At 55.0% G+C, this 18,025-nt stretch overlaps 1 protein-coding gene across 1 annotated transcript in view; it reads right to left on the bottom strand.

Moving 5' to 3' along the window:
* The window catches only part of DNAH17 (dynein axonemal heavy chain 17), a 109,588-nt gene that overhangs the window by 56,975 nt on the left and 34,588 nt on the right, over nt 1-18,025 (bottom strand). The window contains exons 22-37 of the mRNA XM_007185782.2: nt 16,392-16,508; nt 16,210-16,296; nt 14,672-14,824; nt 11,686-11,934; nt 9,867-9,989; nt 8,607-8,954; nt 8,415-8,506; nt 7,919-8,045; nt 7,003-7,155; nt 5,569-5,694; nt 5,318-5,425; nt 4,558-4,689; nt 4,066-4,226; nt 3,314-3,470; nt 2,115-2,219; nt 350-507 (exon numbers count right to left, since the gene is read on the bottom strand). Of these exons, the coding sequence (XP_007185844.2) occupies nt 350-507; nt 2,115-2,219; nt 3,314-3,470; nt 4,066-4,226; nt 4,558-4,689; nt 5,318-5,425; nt 5,569-5,694; nt 7,003-7,155; nt 7,919-8,045; nt 8,415-8,506; nt 8,607-8,954; nt 9,867-9,989; nt 11,686-11,934; nt 14,672-14,824; nt 16,210-16,296; nt 16,392-16,508 (2,396 nt within the window). The remainder of the gene's footprint in view (nt 1-349; nt 508-2,114; nt 2,220-3,313; nt 3,471-4,065; nt 4,227-4,557; nt 4,690-5,317; nt 5,426-5,568; nt 5,695-7,002; nt 7,156-7,918; nt 8,046-8,414; nt 8,507-8,606; nt 8,955-9,866; nt 9,990-11,685; nt 11,935-14,671; nt 14,825-16,209; nt 16,297-16,391; nt 16,509-18,025) is intronic.

The following is an 18,025-nucleotide window of genomic DNA, read 5'->3' as shown; positions in this document are numbered from 1 at the left end:
GCTGAGAGTCTAGGTGCGGAGCCGGGTTCCCAGGCCCCCACCCGCCGCTTGGCTCCGCTCCCCGCTTCGCTTGTTCCTCCTACACCCTGCACGGGGCGTCTCCAGGCCCTGCATCCCTTTACTCAACTCCTCTGAGAGTCACCTGAGACCTGTCCTCCCTCTCTGGCCGGTTGTGCCTGAAACGGGACCTCCACCCCACGTGTCAGAGGCCCTGGCGGGCTGGTCCCTCTCACTCGGGTCTTGTCTCCAGACTCCTCCTCTCCCACAGCCCCCTCTGGTCAGCCTCGCCCTCTGCCCTCCGCAGCACCCTCCTGGGCACTTCCTCATGCCATCCCCACCCACTACACACCTGAACAAGGCCTTTAAGTTCTCAGGCAGCTCCGTACGTCCGGCGTACCCGGGGTTCATGGTGATGAAGAGGCCAACAGTGGGGATGAGGCTTATCATCTCTCCCAGGAAATTAAACGTTTTTTTCTTGGCTCGAATTGCATCTTGGATACATTTTACCTAAACAGCGTGTACACAGACGCGTTCACGTGGGAATGACCACCTTCCACAGGCTGGACAGATCTTCGTTTGTGCTAAAGCGTGTGGCTGTGAATTTGCAGAGGACCTTCCTGATTTCTTATTCTTGTTTTAAATCAAACTTTAAACTTTGATACAACTGTAGATTGACATGCAGTTGTAAGAACGAACGTGGAGGGGATCCCATGGGCCCCTCCCCGGCGCCCCCCAAGGGTGACCATAGTGCAGCATCACCGCCAGGACAGCAACGTGGAGATGATGGGACATTTTCGTGACCTCAGGTGTTGTCACCCTCTATAGCCACCCCCACCATTCTCCCACCCTGCCCTCCCCTGACCCCCTGCAACCACTCATCTGCTCCCGTTTCTGTGATTCTGTCTTTCATGAACGTTAGTAAGCGGGATGGTACAGTGTGTCATCTGAGACGGGCTTTGGTCACTCAGCGAGACGCCCTGGGGATTCCTCCAGGTTGTGGTTGTTCCTTGATATTACTGAGTGACGTTCCACCCCGTAGCCGTTCTGTATGTCCCGTTCCTGCTCGGGCAGTGTGACCCGTGGGAGGGCTGATGGGTAGCCATCCCCACATCAGAAAGTCAGCCCCAGGTGAAATCTGAATTCAGGGACCATTAGCTGCCTTTGACCCTCGGTGGTGCTGAGCAGCTGCAAACCTCCAAGCCACCACTGGAGGGCGCCCTGCAGCCACAGTTTAAGCCCTGACCTACGAGCCTGGGGCTTTGGAGCAAAGCTCACGCCTAGTTGTCCAGGACTTTCCTCCCAGACTGGTCTGCAGCGTGCGGCTCACAAGCCAGCAGGGCAGGGGCTGGCGGTGGGACCCCTCCCCTCCACATGGAGCCTCTCCTAATGTTCCGTTCCAGTTCCTGCTCCTCCATCTGAGTCAACAGAGCTCTACGTAATTATCCTGGGGTCTGTGCACTGACTTTGGGGGCGGGGGTCCCCAAGGCAGCCGTCAGCATTGCCCATGGGTCCAGGGGGCACTGGCTGCCCTCGTCCTCTCTTTGCCGTACTGACCTCCAGCCCCAGGGCTTGGGCATAGTTCCATGTCTATGCCGAGGTGGGGAAACAACAGTGGAGGAGGCCAGCTACCTGCACTCACCCCTAATCCTGTCAGCAAACCCATTCTACAGATTAGAAGATGAAGGCACAGAGAGTTCAAATAAAGCCCAGAACTAGGCAGTCCTGCACTCTGTCATGGGTGTTCCCAAAATACTCGGGCTCATTTCTTCCTTCTCTCCCTCCCAGCACCCTTATCTTACTGATAAACTCCTAGACATGCCCAGCTCCATTGGTAATTGAGACAAAGCCCTCTGTCCTGGTCCCCTAGGCAAAACTGATTATCCCCTTGTCTATATTCGGTTACATATGTGCCACTGGGTCTGATCCTTACTGTTTTCCTTCTGTGTGCCCCACCAGACTGTGGGCCCCTGAAGGACAGGGCTGGGGTCCCGCTCACCTTTGTGTCACACCCCCAACTCAGTGAGGCTGACCTGACCCTACAGGAAAGCTGACGAGTCCCAAGCCAGCAGGGCAGTGAGTTCCCGTACGTGACCCAGAGACCACGCGGGCCCTACCTGTACGGCGATCACAGACAAGACCTCCACGGAGATTCGATTAAACTCATCGAAGCAGCCCCAGGCTCCGGTCTGGGCCAGGCCCTTGTAGATATTGCCACAGGACTAGAAAGGGTGAGATGGGAGAAGCACGCGTGGAGAGCCCTGCCGGGAGCCCCTACCTGCCTCATCAGCCCCCTGGCCGAGGGTCAGGCTTGGGAACTTTGGGGCCCTCAGAAGGCTAGAGGCAGGATGTTCACTCCCTGGGAGGGTTAATACTGCCCGGGGCCGGGTGCCAGGAAGAGCCCAGACACTCCCTGGCATGGGGGCTTTGCCTGGGCTCAGATAAGCGAGTTTGTGTAAAGTTCAGCCCTTGCATTTTCCACTAGCACACAAGAGAGGGGGCTTCCCTCTAAGGTAGGGGGACGGACGGCAGGCCCCAGCTGGATAATCAGGATGATTCTTCAACGTTTATATACAGGATTCCTTCTGGGAGGATCCAGCTTCAGATTTCACTTTTCTAAAACCCAGGAGGCCGGTGTGGGCTGTGGCCTTGAGGGTCAGACAGGGCAGCTGTCCCCACCCTCATCCTCAAGATGGGGTCCCCTGGACTATGGGGCTCTGATGGGGGTGGGGCAGGGAGGCCCCCTGCAGGCCTGAGCTCCTGATCTCAGTGTCCCCCCGCCCCCCAGGGGCTGCTCTGACCTGACCTCCATGGTCACCTGTCTTCTGGGCCCTTTGAGAACTGTGGCTGTCCTGCAAAGTCTCCAGAGACCGCTAGGACCCGGCCCCTACCCTATACCCGCCCCTCATGCTACCCCGCCCCCCAAGCCCTCAGAGGTGCTCACTCTGTCTGGTGCCCCCAGTTGCCGGGGACAAGCTTGGAATGTAGGTTGGGAGGGGTCACCTCCCCGGGGGGAGGCAGGACGTTTGGGGCTGGTTGTGCCCACCCTGAGAGCCTCTACCAGACACGCTGGTCATGCTGCGGAGGCCCAGCCTCCCAGGAGGGCCAAGGCCGCCAGTGGGGGCACCACTCCTCAGCCTGTCCGTCTGGTGGACGCCGTCAGCAGACTGGGGAGCTGGTGCGTCCTGCCTGGGTCTGGCCTGAGGTGCCCACACATCTAGAGCTCACTTGGGGCGTGGAGGCTGTGCCTTCTGATGGGGGGGCCCTGGGTGGTCCTCCCTGGGGCCGTCAGTCCCCCCGGGCCTGGGCTGCGTACCTTGTAGTCCATCTGTTCGGAGCAGTTGAAGACGTAGACCATGGTGCCCAGGGCTCTGCCCAGGTCCTTGGTCGTCTCCGTCTTGCCAGTCCCGGCGGGGCCAGCGGGGGCTCCGCCCATGATCAGGTGAAGGGACTGGGTCAAGGTTATGTAGCATCTGCAAAGGATCTCCGATCACCTCGCGGCGGCAACCCCACAGCCGCCCACTTCCTTTCACTGTGGTTCAGTGACACCCCCCGAGCCCCAAGGAGGCACCGAAGGGAGCCGATGGGAAGCACTTGTGACGTCACCAAAGAGCAGACACCGTCTTGCAGGGGCGGATGCCACATGGGGGCTGTACCCAGCAGGGCGCTAGAGGAGGAGGGCACTGCCTAACGTAAGAGACATCACAGGCCTGACGGTTCGCTCTGAGCAGCTGTTGGCCTGAGTGCTTTTTGCTGTTAAATGACTCGCTTGACCCTCAACGAGCTGCTGAGGATTTATAAAATAACGTCCCCACTTCGCGGGTCCCCAGAGAGGCTGAGCAACGCCCCCAAGGCCATACAGCCAGTGTCGGAGGGAGGGAATAAGACCATGGCCCCTGGGTCTGGCTGCCTGGCCGGTAGCAGGACTGAATCTGACCCAAATGCCCAGACCCGTCAGCCTCAGCAGGGCACGTTCGGGTCTGACGGCGCAAGGACTCACGGGGAAGAGCCCAGAGAACAGTGTGCGTTGCTCAGGGCCAGGCAGGAAGGCGGCCGGTGCGTCCTCACCTGTCGGTGAGCGGGGTGATGACCAGCCGTGGGGTGTTGCCCAGGTACTCGTACGAGTACTGGATCTGGGCATCGCAGATGTTGGCAAAGCAGTGCTTCTTCTCCTCATCCCAGCGGTGCCGCAGCTGGGACTGCCAGGTGAAGGCCTGGGAGCTCTCCACCTGCGGGAGGAGCAGGCCGGTTTGCCTCCTGGTGGTCCCTGACCCCGGGGGAGCTCCCCGGCCTCCTGCTCCTCCCGTGGTGCCCACGTTAAGCCTAACTCCGTGCGCCACTGAGTCTCGCTGAACCATGGGCGCCCCTGATTGGGCTGCTTGTCCCATCGCTTACCAGGGGTGAGACTAAGGGATGAAGGAGGGGGTAGCCGCTGCCTGGAGCAGTGTCACCCGCCTCCCTCAACCCAGGATGAAGCAGCGATAACTGGGACGGGGGCGTGGGCTGGAGTCCCAGGCACCAGACCCCAGCGGGGTTCCCGGCCCTTCCCGGCGCCCGTGCCTTGGCGGTGATCATCTTGGCGACCACATCCCGGGCGTGGACGTCGATGGTACAGATGGTCATGATCTTCATCCTGTCCCCGGCGTTGAGGTTTCCCACAAGCAGGCTGATGAGTGCATTCAGCTGACTGATCTGCAGGAGTGAAGGCACCTTGGCTGGGACACCGGTTGCGGGGCAGACTCCGGGCTGGGCGGGTGCCCCACGGTTGGGTAGGGAGGACCCCCGTGCTCTTGTTCACAACAACGAAACACAGAAAGAAGCTCTCGCTATCCCCCGACTGGGGGTGGGGGACGCTGGGGAACAGGCCCCCCATAGAATATCAAGGAGCCACTAAAAATGGTGCAGAAGAAGATCTGATGCCGTGAAAGACGGTGTACATTATGTAAAACCAGGATTTTAAAGCTGTGTGGACAGTGTATATATTTTTGCCTAGGAATCGATTATATGCACACAAAGAGATTAGAATGTTAGATAAGAATTTGTTGACGGGGTTATATATGGGTGGTGGGGTTTTTGGTTGCTTTCGCTTTTATTTTAAAAATTATCTTTAGTTTCTAAATTTCTAAGCAAGAATCTTTTAAAAAGTTAAATCAAAAGAGAGAATTAAAGTCATGTACTTCTAAAGCGGTTACTCTTGGGCAGAAGGATGTTGGGGGGGAGTGCCAGTATTTGGTTGCTTTTGACCCACAGAAATGGCAGTGGCACAAGGGGGCACCTCAGAGCAAGAAGCTTTGGATGGACAGGGGATGGGGTCACACACCTGTTTCTTGTTGTAATCTTTGATGGCGTTTTCGTAGCCTTCCTCCAGCCTGGCAAACGCCAGGCCCACCTCGGTTGTCCACCAGATCTGGGTGCACGAGAGCGCAATCTGAAAACAGAGCGGCCCCCGGCCCCCCGCCAACGTGAGCATCGTTCTCAGTGTGACAGAAGAGTTCACATCAGTAAGGTGGCTGTTCTCCGCCCACTGCGGCTAACCCAGGACAGGTGAGCTCCGTCCACCCAGCCTCAGACCTGGGCGGGGTAGTCAAAGATCCACTGCTCCCTTGGCTTCTCCTCGTAGGTCACCACGGCTTCCGGGATCTCGTGGCGGAGGGTGGCGCACATCCTGTCCAACACCCGGTTCAGCCAGACCTCCACCTGGGGACAGAGCCACAGGGACCACAGAGGGGTGAGCACAGCTCATTCCGATGGCTTGCTTTGTCATTTAAAAATTAAATTACCATTTGTCACCAGCTTGAATGGTAATGACCAGCTTGAAAAATGTGGTCAGCAAGCCCAGCTGTCCCCGCAAAACTAGTTGCATTGGGCATTCGTGTGCATTAACTGTTTCCACACACAGAAGGGAGGGGAAATCAGAGAAAAATCAAGAGGAGAAGATAGTCTCTGTCTGACCCTATGGAGTGGTGCTGATGTGCAGAGACGTGGGGCCTGTCCCCCCAGCCCCGCTGCCCCGTGCCCCTTACTAGTGGAGCCCCCACTAGCTCCCCAAGTGCATCATCTCAGGGTCTTAGATCGTCACGTGGACAAACTTGCTGACGAGCCTTGTGTGTATCTTAAAATACAAAACTTCAACTAACTGCAACCGGGGTGGGGGGGAATACCCAAATGAGGTAATTGGGTTGGTTTTTCTTTTAAACTACGACAGTGCAGGCAGAGCTCGCCGTAGTTCGTGGTTACATCTGTAAGCAGTTACATGTGGGAAGCATCTGAACAAACTGAGGACTGGATCCTGTCACCGGCCTGCCAGCCCCATCTGGCCAGGTTCTCCGAATTCAAGTTGTGGGAGCTCGGGTTTTCTTGCATGAGATTTTTACCCCCCGAGCTGACTTACCTCTGAATTATTTTTGCTTAGGCTAATGTCAAGGTCGATTCGGAGGCTTGATCAATACTTGGGCAAAGAGATTGGGGGAGGTGGGGTGTGGAGGGCAGCCAGGAAGCTTGCTGTCAGCAGAAGAGAGCAGCCTCCTGGGGTGGGGGGGGGAGAGCTGGAAAGGGGGCCAGGCTGCCCAAGGCAAAGGGACCCCCTCTGCTAAATCAAAGCAGTAAAGCCCCTTACGCTAAGCAGGGATGAGAAGTGGGTGGTCCAGGTGTGTGTGGCCCCCTTCAAAGCGGGGGGCGGGGTGCCGCCAACCCTAACCCCTTGGCATTAATAACAATAAATAAAATACTAAAGACTCAATGGCATTAATAAACCTTTTCTCCCCCTCCCTCCCCTCCTTTCTCTTCCTGTTTTTTCTCACAATGCACCTCATACTGTGTAGGTAAGGCTGTGCTGGAAATTCTATAGAGAAGCCCCTTAAGCATTTGTTCTGAGAGGCAGAGGGAAGAGGACAGAGGGGTGGTCACAGGCTGCTGGGGACAGCCTGTCTGAGGCCGTGTGGCCCTGTACACGCCGCACTGTCGTCCTGGGTTGGGGCGGGGGCGTCCATCCGCACACGCACGCACCTGCCCCGAGAGGTCACACTCCCGGTCAAAGGCCACGTACTCGTCCTCCTTGCTGTACATGCCCAGGCCAAACCTGAGCGGCTTCCCGTCGGCGTCGAGGCGGAACTTCAGTTTACACAGGCTGTCAAAGAGCTTGGACAGGTGGCGGCTCACCTGGATTGGGCGGTGGGGGGGGGGGGGTGCGGAACACTGGATTTTGCAGCCAAGGGGTTCAAAGGGGGGAGACACGCAGCCTGGGTCTTCCTCGGGTGGTTTTAAGCATCTTTTTTTTTTTTTTGGCTTATACACATCCCCCCACCCCACCCCCTGCCTCTGGGATGTTGACTGAACGCACTTAGCCAACAAATGGCAAAAACTGCTCTCAGGCGGAACCTTCCGAATGTCTGTTCCTGAAGATTTCTTTTCCTTGAGAAGGTTCTGTCCCGGGCATGGGACCCGCGTCCCTAGGTCAGACGCTCAGAACCTAAATTGTGGGCCATCCTGTGGCTACCTTCTTGTGTGCCTGGAACTTCATGATTAGAATAAGATACAGTCACTTCCCTTCGCCGGGGTAGCTAACCCTCCTCTCTTTTAGAAGAGGAACCTCAAGGGACCTTTTCTTCCTGGCGCCTGGGATTTATTAGGATGACCGGGTGTGTCTCTCAGAAACGGGCATCTCCCCCATTTTCCAGAGGACGCGGATGAGGCTCGGGGAGGCAAGGGCAGGGTCTGAGACCAGTCCCAGGTCTTTCTGTCATGGCCCAGCCCCTGGGTGGTTTCAGGTGTGGATGACCTCGTGGAGGTGCCACAGGGACACCTGTGGACAGTCCTCCAACATCCCAGGGCCACCCGGACACGGAGCCAAGCAGGGACCCTCCTGGAGCCCGGAGGCCGCACCTGAGGTCGGCCTCTCTTCACAGCGCTGGGGCCCACCTACCTCCACGGGGTCATTTCCATTGGAGAGAATGTCCAGGAGGTCGGCTGAGGAGACAAAGTAGAACCTTGGGAAAGCCAGTCTTTTTGTCTCTAAATATTCGGCCAAGGCCTTTTCACACACGGCCAACCTTGGGGGAGGAAACAAGGCTGCTGAGTCCTGCTCGACGGAGGGTCTTTTCCAGCCCATCCTTCCACGCGCTGGATGGATAGCCCCAGTTTGATTCAAATCTTCCACACTTGTTCTCTGCCAGCCCCTGACCTGGTGGGTGTCCCCAGGTACGATGGGGTACAGTTTAATCTCTGCAGTCATTGCTTCCCCTGAGGCTGAAGGCCCGCTCTGTGGCCGACGTGGCAGGATGTGGCCTGAGAGCTCGCACTCTGAGGAAGGGGATGTGTTAACCCACAACCTGGGGCTTTCCCCGTCCTGGCCAGCAAGGGGCGCATGACTCGGGTTTCTGCCACAGTGAAGCCCCTTGCCTGGACAGTGTGGGACCCACCTCTTCTTCAGGTTCTCAAGTTTGTCATAGAGACCAGGTTTGTTGGTGGCTTCAACCACGTTGGGTGTCTTCACCGCCTCCTCCATCAAGGCCTGGGAAGAGAAAGGGACCGCCACGGCATCAGGAGCCCTGTTTCCTCCCACAGAGCCATTTCCGAAAGTGCTCAGGCAGGAGCGAGAGAGCTGTGCTCACCTTGAACTCCTGGTCGATGTCGTCGAAGCGTTTGGAGTCCTCCAGCAGCTGGGCGCGGATGTCTTCGGAACCAATGAAGATGCTCTCCAGGTGGCTCCAGGCTCTCTGGACCTCGAACCAGATGGAGATGACCGAGTCCGCTGCGGACAGCTTCTGCTGCCAGCTCGTCACCTCCTTCAGGAAGTGGGACAGGTACTTGGACATCATCAGGTTCTGCAGCTGCACCTGGTTGTCCTCCAGCGTCTCCACCAGCATCTCATCCGACTTGAGCATCACAGTGCCTGTCCGCGGGTGCCGCTCGTGCACAAACTCCATGGTGGACCAGGTACTATCTAGGGCTTTCAGCACCTTTTGGGGGAACAGAAATTGGGTCAGCAAGTGTCTGGCATGAGGGGCTTGAAAAGGACCCAGAGTTTCCTAGAACATGGAAGGAACCCCTTCAGAAAGGAAGGGCTTTTCAGAAAGCCAAAATGTTCATGCCAATGTTATTTACAATGGCCAACAGATGGAAACAACCCAAATGTCCCTCAGTGGATGAACAGATCAACAAAATGTGGTGTATTCATATAATGAAATACTATTTGGCCATACAAAAGAATGAAGCACGGGCACATGCTACAACATGAAGGCAACTTGAAAACATGCTTAGTGAAAGAAGCCAGACACAAAAGCCCACATATTATGTGTTTCCATTTATATGAAATGTCCAGAAAAGGCAAACCTATAGAAACAGAAAGTGGGTTAGTGGTTGCTTAGAGCTGGGGTGGGGGGCATGAGAAGATGGCGGGGGGGTCATAGCTAAAGCGTCTGGGTTTCATTGCTTTTTGAGGAGATGAAAATGTTCTAAAATTGACTAATTCTAATATGTGATGGTTGCACATATCTGTAAATATGCTAAAAGCCATTGAGTTGTACACTTTAAATGGGTGAATGGTATGGTATGTGATTTATAGCTCAATAAGGTTGTTAAAAAAAAGAAAGCCAAAATGTGACAATTCAAACTCAAAAAACAGGTGAGGAGAGAGGTCTGAATTGCAAAGGAGTCATCCAGAGTTTCTGTGTGTCCTGGAACTGCCCCAGGTACTGGCTGATGGCCAGCCCTCCTGCCCCCGTCCCCACTTCAGCTTCTCAGAAGGCAGAGGCAGGATGGACCACAAATGAGGGTGCTTTGTAGGAGAGGAGGGTTCAGTAGGGTTAGGCAGGTGGTTCGGGTTCAGCATCATTCCCTACAAAACGCACTTTGCTGTCAACAAAGGATACCTTTTCCATGCCAGACTCTTTCACAGCCTTGTCTACGATGTTTCGGACCTCATCTTCGTATTTATGTAGGTTCAGCTGGAGTAAATCCGCCAGGGTGGTCTCATCTGACATTTCAAATTTCACCTACGGGAAAAAAAGTAGGCACAGTCCACATAAGGTCACATGTTCTCCAGTTGAGGGACAGCTTTGTCCTTCATGAAGAGGCAGGCGAGGGAGGAACCCAGGCCATGGCGGGGGCAGTTGGAAGCTCCGTGACTTGGGCAGGCACTTCTCCAGGCCTCGCCTCTCCTCCCTGTAAAACTGGTAACAGCAGAGTCCACTGATAGGGGATTGAATAGTGTCCCCCCCAAATTCATGTCCACCTGGACCTCAGAATGTGACCTTATTTGGAAATAGAGTCTTTGCAGCCGTTAAGGATCTTGAGATGAAATCGTCCTGGATCAACTGCACGGAACCGAAATCCGATGACAGGTGTTTTCATCAGAGAAAGGGGAGGGAGATTTGAAATGCAGAAGAGGCCACGTGACCACTGAGGCAGGGATTGGAGGGATGCGGCCACAAGCCAAGGATCACCTGGGGCCGCTGGAAGCTGGAAGAGGCAGGGAAGGGCCCTCGCCTAGACTGCCAGAGGGATCACGGTCCTGCCGACACCTTGATTTCAGGTTTTTGGCCTCCAGAGCCAGGGAAGAGTACACTTCTGTGGTTTAAGCCCCCCATGGTGTGGGGCTTTGTTACAGCAGTCGCAGGACCTGATCCACCACCTAAAGAAGCTGCCGTGTTAGTAACAGAGGTGGCCAAGTCACAGGTACTATTACTCCAGTAACAATACCAGGTATTTTCATGGTGTCACCCAGTCCTCAAATCCTTCTCGCTGTCACAAAGACAGACATTTCCAGGCCCCAATTCCAAGCCTGCCATGGAAACTGGTTTAACCAAGTGATGGAATTGAGTGTCTCTCAGTCATGGTTGGGAAAATACCTGCCCGGGTCTCAACAGTCCTCGGTGATGCCCAATTCCTGGGACGTTTTAGTTGCTTGTTGATCACTGCCCGGGGGTCTCTCCCAGGCCCTGGAGGGGGTACACGAGCCTGCTGGCCAGTGGTCTCAGTACTCAGGATAACCCTTCTGCTTGCCTGTTTCTCCCCGCCAAGGCCCAGGCCACATCCTGTGTGCTCCTGAAGCTGTTCCTGCTCTTGCCTCACCGTGGAGGTGACTGCCTCCTCTGTGCTCCTAGAACCACCCCCGAGCATCCCATTCGGCGTCCCGAACACCGTGGCCCACGCTGTTCTTTCTTCCTTTGCTTCCCTGAGAGCAGGGCCCGTGTTCTGTCTCTCTGCATCCTTGGCATCTACGTGGGGCCTCTGCAGAGTAGCCATTCCAGAGAGTTTTGTTCAATGTTTGCTGACGGTGGGGATGTTCCTATTTGCCTTCGGTGAGTGTCTAGGCCAGTGACCCCTCCCCCCCCACTGGGGAATATCCCTGGGAAATTTTGGGTGCTAGGACTGTGTGCTCCTGTGGCGCATGGGGGACCCGGGGAGCTATTCCTCCACCCCAAACTTCCTGAGCCCCAGGGACATTCACCGTACGACCAGAACTGGCTGCATAATTTGCGGGGCCTGGTGCAAATGAAAATGATGGGGTCCCCTGTTAAAAAATTATTAAGGATTTCAACATGGTGACAGCAGAGCATCCAACCCAGAGCGGGGCCCCTCTGAGCGCAGAGCCCGAGCATGCTCAAAGCCGGCTTTATCAGCATCAGCCCCGCCCATCCGGTAGCGAGTTCCCAAGGAGCAGCGCCCTGCTCCCCCGAGGCGCGGTACCTGGGTGGCCTGCATGAGCTGCTGCCAGTGGCGGTTCCGGATGGCGGGGTTCTGCAGCTCACTCACGGCGCGCAGGGATGTGACCATGTTCTTCACGGTGTCGTCCAGCCCCACGAAGGCATCCCAGCCCTTCATCTCCTTGTCCAGCGACCTCACATCCTTGGCGAACTTCTTACAGTCTAGGTCCATCTGCTCGACGTTGATGTTCTTCCACTTGGTGGTCTTCCAGTCATCAATGCTGGTGTTGACCTGAGATGGAAACTCTCACCGTCTCCTCTACTGGGGACAGTTCAGGAAGGCACCTGTGCCACCTTCCTGCCATTGCTCTCAGGGAGCAAAATCCAATGAGGAGTCTTGAGAACTAATGACCGAGCTTGGTAAAGTGGGTGGATACAAGGGGAAAAAAAACATAACAACCCAGTTCTATCATGAAATGTTCAACTTAAAAGTCAGCAGTTAAGAGATAGTTTGGCAAAACGTGGGTCTTGTCACTGCTCACCAGGATCTAGTTCTGTCCCACTTCTTGGTGCAGCCATGTAAGTTGCCTCGACCAATGGAATGTGGGTGATGCCCGACACTTGGGGGCAGAAGCGTTGGCTTGCCAACGCCTGACCCACAGTTCCCTCCATCTGCCTTGGCAATGGTGGATGCGTGCATTGAGCTGCCCAAGGGTTGCTTGGAACTGGAGTGTGGGCTTTGCGAGAATGAGAAATACATGTCTGTGGTTAACTACACACAGTTTTTTTTTTTTTTTTTTTTTTAGGGCTGTCTGTCACTGCAGAGTAACCTAGCTTATACTGACTGATTAAAAACACCAGAAGAAATTTCACTCACGACAGGATGAAACAAGACACAGGCACTACTGGGGGACAACCCTACCAAGAGTGGAGACAGAACCCTGTGAAGCCACAGTCTTTAATTCAGGGTAGGCTGAGAACAGCTGTGAAGCTGGACGGGCCGGTCCTGGAGGGGGTCAGAGGTTGCTGAGACAGGCCTGGGGTGGAAAGACGGGGTCTTGACAGACATCCGTGTCAGATAAAGACAAACAATTGGGGTGTTTACAAGAGATTTACCCTGCAGATCCCAAGACTCGAAACCTTAATCCCCTCAGGAATTGATGGCCCTTTCTGGTGGGTTTAAGCTGCTCTGTATCCTGTTATCATAAAATTGTCCTGGCTAGTTTGTTTTGGAGAATTTTTCTTGCAACACCCTGACCAGAAATGCTTATCGTTATCTCCTGGGAAAAGTAACCTGTATTCTTGGGTCTGCGCTAAGTGTTGTTTATCGAGGGAAAGTGCAGCACCCTGATCTGACTTCACCGACTGTTCAGTAATGTCGTTCATGCACAAGAGACTTGAATTCAGTGAATTGCGAAAAAAATAAAGCATCGAGAGGCATCGATGGGTTCTCTCTCTTTGGGGGTGGTTGTGAGGTAGCCTGAGGCTCCAAAGATTTTTTTTCCCCCTCTCTGTGAGAAATAGGTAGATTCAGCATGGTCAGGATGGAGACATTTACAGCATTTTACTATGATGTAATTTAAAAAAAATAAGATAATTGACAAAACAGAGCCTGCTCCTGGGTGGGGACAGTGAATGTGGCTGTCAAGAGGGGAATTCTCCCCGGATTAGCTCATGGAGTGGATTTAACTCTAGCTACAGTCGTTAAGAGTTTTCTTTTGGAGGGAGGAGGATTTGTCAGAGACTCTGAAGTTCGTTCAAGAGCACAAGAGAGAAGAGCTAACACAGACTCAGAGAATGAACTTATGGTCACCAGGGGGAAAGAGGGGGGAGGGATAGATTGGGAGTTTGGGATTGACAGGTACACACTGCTGTATTTAAAATGTATATGTGTAGGGACTTCCCTGGTGGTGCAGTGGTTAAGAATCCGCCTGCCAATGCAGGAAACATGAGTTCGAGCCCTGGTCAGGGAAGATCCCAAATGCCGTGGAGCAACTAAGCCCATGCGCCACAACTACTGAGCCTGTGCTCTAGAGCCCGCAAGCCACAACTACTGAGCCCAAGTGCCACGAATACTGAAGCCCGCGCGCCTAGAGCCCGTGCTCTGCGACAAGAGAAGCCACCGCAATGAGAAGCCCGTGCACCGTAACAAAGAGTAGCCCCCGCTCTCCGCAACTAGAGAAAGCCCGCGTGCAGCAACAAAGACCCAACGTAGCCAAAAATAAATAAATAAATATATTAACAAAACAAATAAAATGGATACGTGTATATGTATGGCTGAGTCGCTTTGCTGTGTATCTGAAACTATCACAACATTGTTAATCGGCTATACTCCCATATAAAATAAAAAGTTTTAAAAAAACCTAAATTGTATATGGAATAAATACTTTAATTTCTCTCTAAAAAAAAAAAAGATAACCAGGGACTTCCCTGGCGGTCCAGTGGTTAGGACTCTGTGCTTCCACTACAGGGGGCATGGGTTCGATCCCTGGTCGGGGAACTAAGATCCTGCATGCCTCACAGCATGGCCAAAAAAAAAAAAAAAAAAAATTAAGCCATTATCTATTAAAAAAAAAAAAAGATAACCAACAAGGAGCTACTGTCTAACACAGGGAACTCCTCTCAATACTCTGTGGTAAATGGGAAAAGAATGTGAAAAAGAATAGATACATGTATGTGTATAACTGAACCACTTTGCTGTACACCTGAAACTAACACAACACTGTTGATTGACTATACTCCAACACAAAATAAAATGAAATAAAAAACAAAAAGAGAGAAGAGCTAAAATATCTTTGGAAATAGAGGAGCCAAGAGGTGAGACTGTGGGGAACTAATACATGCACATACACTGCGGACACACAGCCTAGATACCAGGAGGAGTGAGGCTTCCTACTCTTCTTTTTGCCTCCATCAACCATCGAAGGCGGCTGTTACGGAAGGATAACGGGAGCGCCCCCTCTTGGTGCTGGGATGCTGCCCATGGAGCCCCCCCAGTCCCGCCCCCTGAGGCTTGGCGCCCCCCTCACCATGGTGATCATGTCCCAGAGCTCCTTCAGCTGGCGGACCTCTTTGTGACAAGCCTTGAGCTGCCTGTGGTCTGGGACTGTGACCTCGAACAGGCTCCCGGATTTGCACAGAGCCTCCATGACGCCCTCCATGGCTGCGATGCTCTTTTGTTGCTGCGGGCACGCAGAAGCCGGTGAACAGGGTGCCGGCACCCGGTGGAGCCTTCCCCGTCTCCCCCGCCACGTCCCCGTGAAGCCCAGAGCCATCAGCACGCTGCACTCCAACGCCACGCACACAGGGTGGCGGCAAACTTGCCAGCTGGGAGAGCAGCGGCGTCCCCGCCCGCCCCCAGCTTCTCCTCTGATGGGAGGGTGGCTCATCTCGGCGAGCTCAGGTGTGAGGACTGACTCTTAATGGACGTTGCATGAACGCCAGACTTCCTCCTGACATTTTCTGACTTCCAAGAATCTCCCCCATTCTCTCACTGTATATATTTGTATTGTATTAAAATGTATATAAGTAATGCTTGATTGCTTTGAAAACTAGAAAAATCTAGATAAGCAATGAGGAGGAAAAGAAGATTCGTCCTGAGCCACACGACTAAGTGCGGGCAGCTGCAAAAGCTTTGGTGTGGAGTGTGTACCACGCTCGACTGGGTACATAGGGGGGTCCCGAGTGTTTGCACCCTGCCTTGCGGGCCTCTCTCACCAGGGACATGGTTCCTAAACAGACTTGACAGGGGAACTCTTCAAAGAACCTAGCCTGCGTCCATGGCTAAGTGTCCGGGGGGCTCGAAGGAGAGAATGGTGGCGTCTATGCTGTGGATTGGGGGCGTGGCTGAGAAAATGCCCATGGAGAAAGGGCAGGATCTTGGCCTCCAGGAAGGGTGGGCTTCGAGGCTGAGCAGGGGAAAGAGCAGAGGCTCGGGGGAAGGGAAACTGTGGGGTGGCCCTAAAGGACATCTTGGGGTTCCCTTGCGCTCACGCCTGTGGTACTGCAGAGTGTGGTCGAGGTGTGGGCTGGGGTCTGGGCACAGTGGGGGCTGAGCACTGTGCCGGGAGCATTGCGGTGCCCCCCCTGTGCTCCTGGGGGCCCCCCAGGCCCCATGCACCCCAAACGCCCCTGCCAGGTGGAAGTCCATGGGGCCTGGGCCTGAATGGGCTGCCAGGTCCGGGGCCGTGGAGCTTGCACGTTGGACACTGACCATGAACTTGGGCAGTGGGAACCAGGGGACACAGGTGAGGCTTGGCCACCGGCTGCACGTGGCGACTCAGGGAGAAGAAGGTGCCAGGGAGCAGGGTGAGTGCAAAGCCCGAGGGGACAGCAAACTGCTGAACGTGGGGACCTCGGAGGGGGAGGGGGCTGAGCCGCAGGGTGGGTTTGTGAGGCTCGTAGGATATCCAGATGTGCACGCACAAACACACACATGAGCATGGCCCCGAGCCCAGTCCCATCAAGGCCGTGTTTCTGGGCTCATGAGAATGACAGCTTGAGGAAGGATGAGAAAGTGTCAGGGTCCCCAGAGTTACTACCCCATCTCCTCCTTGAGCAAAAGTACCTTATTGAGGGACTTGTAGGGGTTGGGGTCGCTGAAGCTGAATGGGGCTTCTTGCCTGAACTTCTCTCTGAACTCGTGCTGCTTGAGCTGCAGGAGGACCACGTGGAAACCATCAGGCTCCCGCCCCAGGGCCCAGCTGTGGTGCATGCTGCGCCCCGCCCTGCCCCCTGAGGCCGTGGTACCTCGAACTGCTGGCACTTCCGTCGCAGGATGCTGACCTCGTTGGCCTGCAGGGGTGCCACGTTCTGCTTCACCTGGATGGCCAGCTTCTTGGTGTTTGTCCACTGCTCCGGCAGTTCCTACACAGGCAAAGGCCAAGGACCACTCCTTTTCATGCTTTTTAAAATTTTCTACTATGAAATGATTACAGACTCAGGGGGAGTTGCAAAAACAGCACAGAGAGTCCTGTGTGCCTGCGCCCAGCCTCCGCTGGTGCTGGCATCTCACAAAGCGGAGGCTCGATACCCAAACCGGCATCCGACACTGGGGCGTTTCCGTTAGCAGGTGAGGGAACTTGTCGGTTTTCACCCCGTGTTTTAAGCTGAATCCATGTGTGCGTGTGTTGTGTGCATACACGCACGTGTGTGTGTGTGAGTGCATGCGTCGTGGGCGTGTGCAGTCCTAGGCAATTTTATCTCATGTATAGGTTCCCGTAACCCCCGCCGCGATCCACATACCTCGCTCTCCATCACCGTGAGGGAACTGTCTTGTGTTACCTCCTTGTACCTGCACCCAGCACCGCCCCCCGCCCCAACCTGGGCAGCCACTAACCTGTCCTCCGTTTCTACGATTTTGTCATGGCAAGAACGGCTTTAGCAATCAGACGAATTTTTGTATTTTCCAAGTTCTCCACACTTGGGCAAATATTGTACTTATTATAAAATATTTTAAAGAAAAAAATCCCAGCCCCCAAATTCTTTACCCACAAATAGACATTGTTTCACATTCTTCTACGATTAACTAACAGTCTCTGTTGGCAGCGACACACCTCAAATGTTTGTCAGAATTTTTATCTCACCACTCGCCCTGTCCATGGCCCTGGAGCCCCTGGGGCCCGGCCACAAACGCTTCGAATCCTGGTCCTTAGCTGAGCCCCGGGCGTGGCAGCTAGGGCAAAACACAACGTGCTCTAAAGCAGGGCCTGGGCAGCACGAGATCGCCGTGGAGGTCACCGCGGCCACCGACCACAAGCCTGTCACCCCTGTGCTGTGGGGTCTCGGGCATTGGCTGGAGTTAGTGCCTCCCGGCAGGGGGAGTCAGGCCTGTTTGACCAGTCTTAGAGCCAGGGCAGAGAAGGGGGTGGGCAGCCGGGTCTGGGAGGAGACAAACTGCAGGGGGGTGGCTGGGCCGTGGCTTCAGGACCCAACTTCTGCCCTGCCATCGTCCCAGCCCAGCTGCACATACAGCTGCTCTGACACCGACAGCTGACGCTCTGCGAATTAGCTGTAAAGCACTGGGCGTTTGGAAGTCCCCTTCAGCCTCCCTGCTGTGGCCCACCTGTCCCACGTGGGGACAGAGCCGGCTGCGGGCCTTCCGGGTTGGGGGATTCCCAGAGCAGCTGCCCCATTGCCCTACTGGGGTGCCAGCCCTGGCCTCCCCCGGTCAGGTCTCTGCTGACCCCATTCTCGGTCCACCATCCCTCGTGCCCAGGCTCCTGCTGTGCTCAGGAGGAGGTGTGGGACTTGAAGGCACTTTTTATCCATTGAAACTCCAATCAAACGGAAGAGCTACTGCCCCCCACCCCTTCTGGAGGCCACCTCACTGTCCCCTCATCTCCAGAGAGCCCTGTCCTCCCACCCTGCCACTCCACAGGGAC

Source organism: Balaenoptera acutorostrata, chromosome 20 (genome assembly GCF_949987535.1).
Source record: "Balaenoptera acutorostrata chromosome 20, mBalAcu1.1, whole genome shotgun sequence".
Lineage (NCBI taxonomy): Eukaryota > Metazoa > Chordata > Mammalia > Artiodactyla > Balaenopteridae > Balaenoptera > Balaenoptera acutorostrata.
This window is presented reverse-complemented; position numbering and strand designations above follow the sequence as displayed.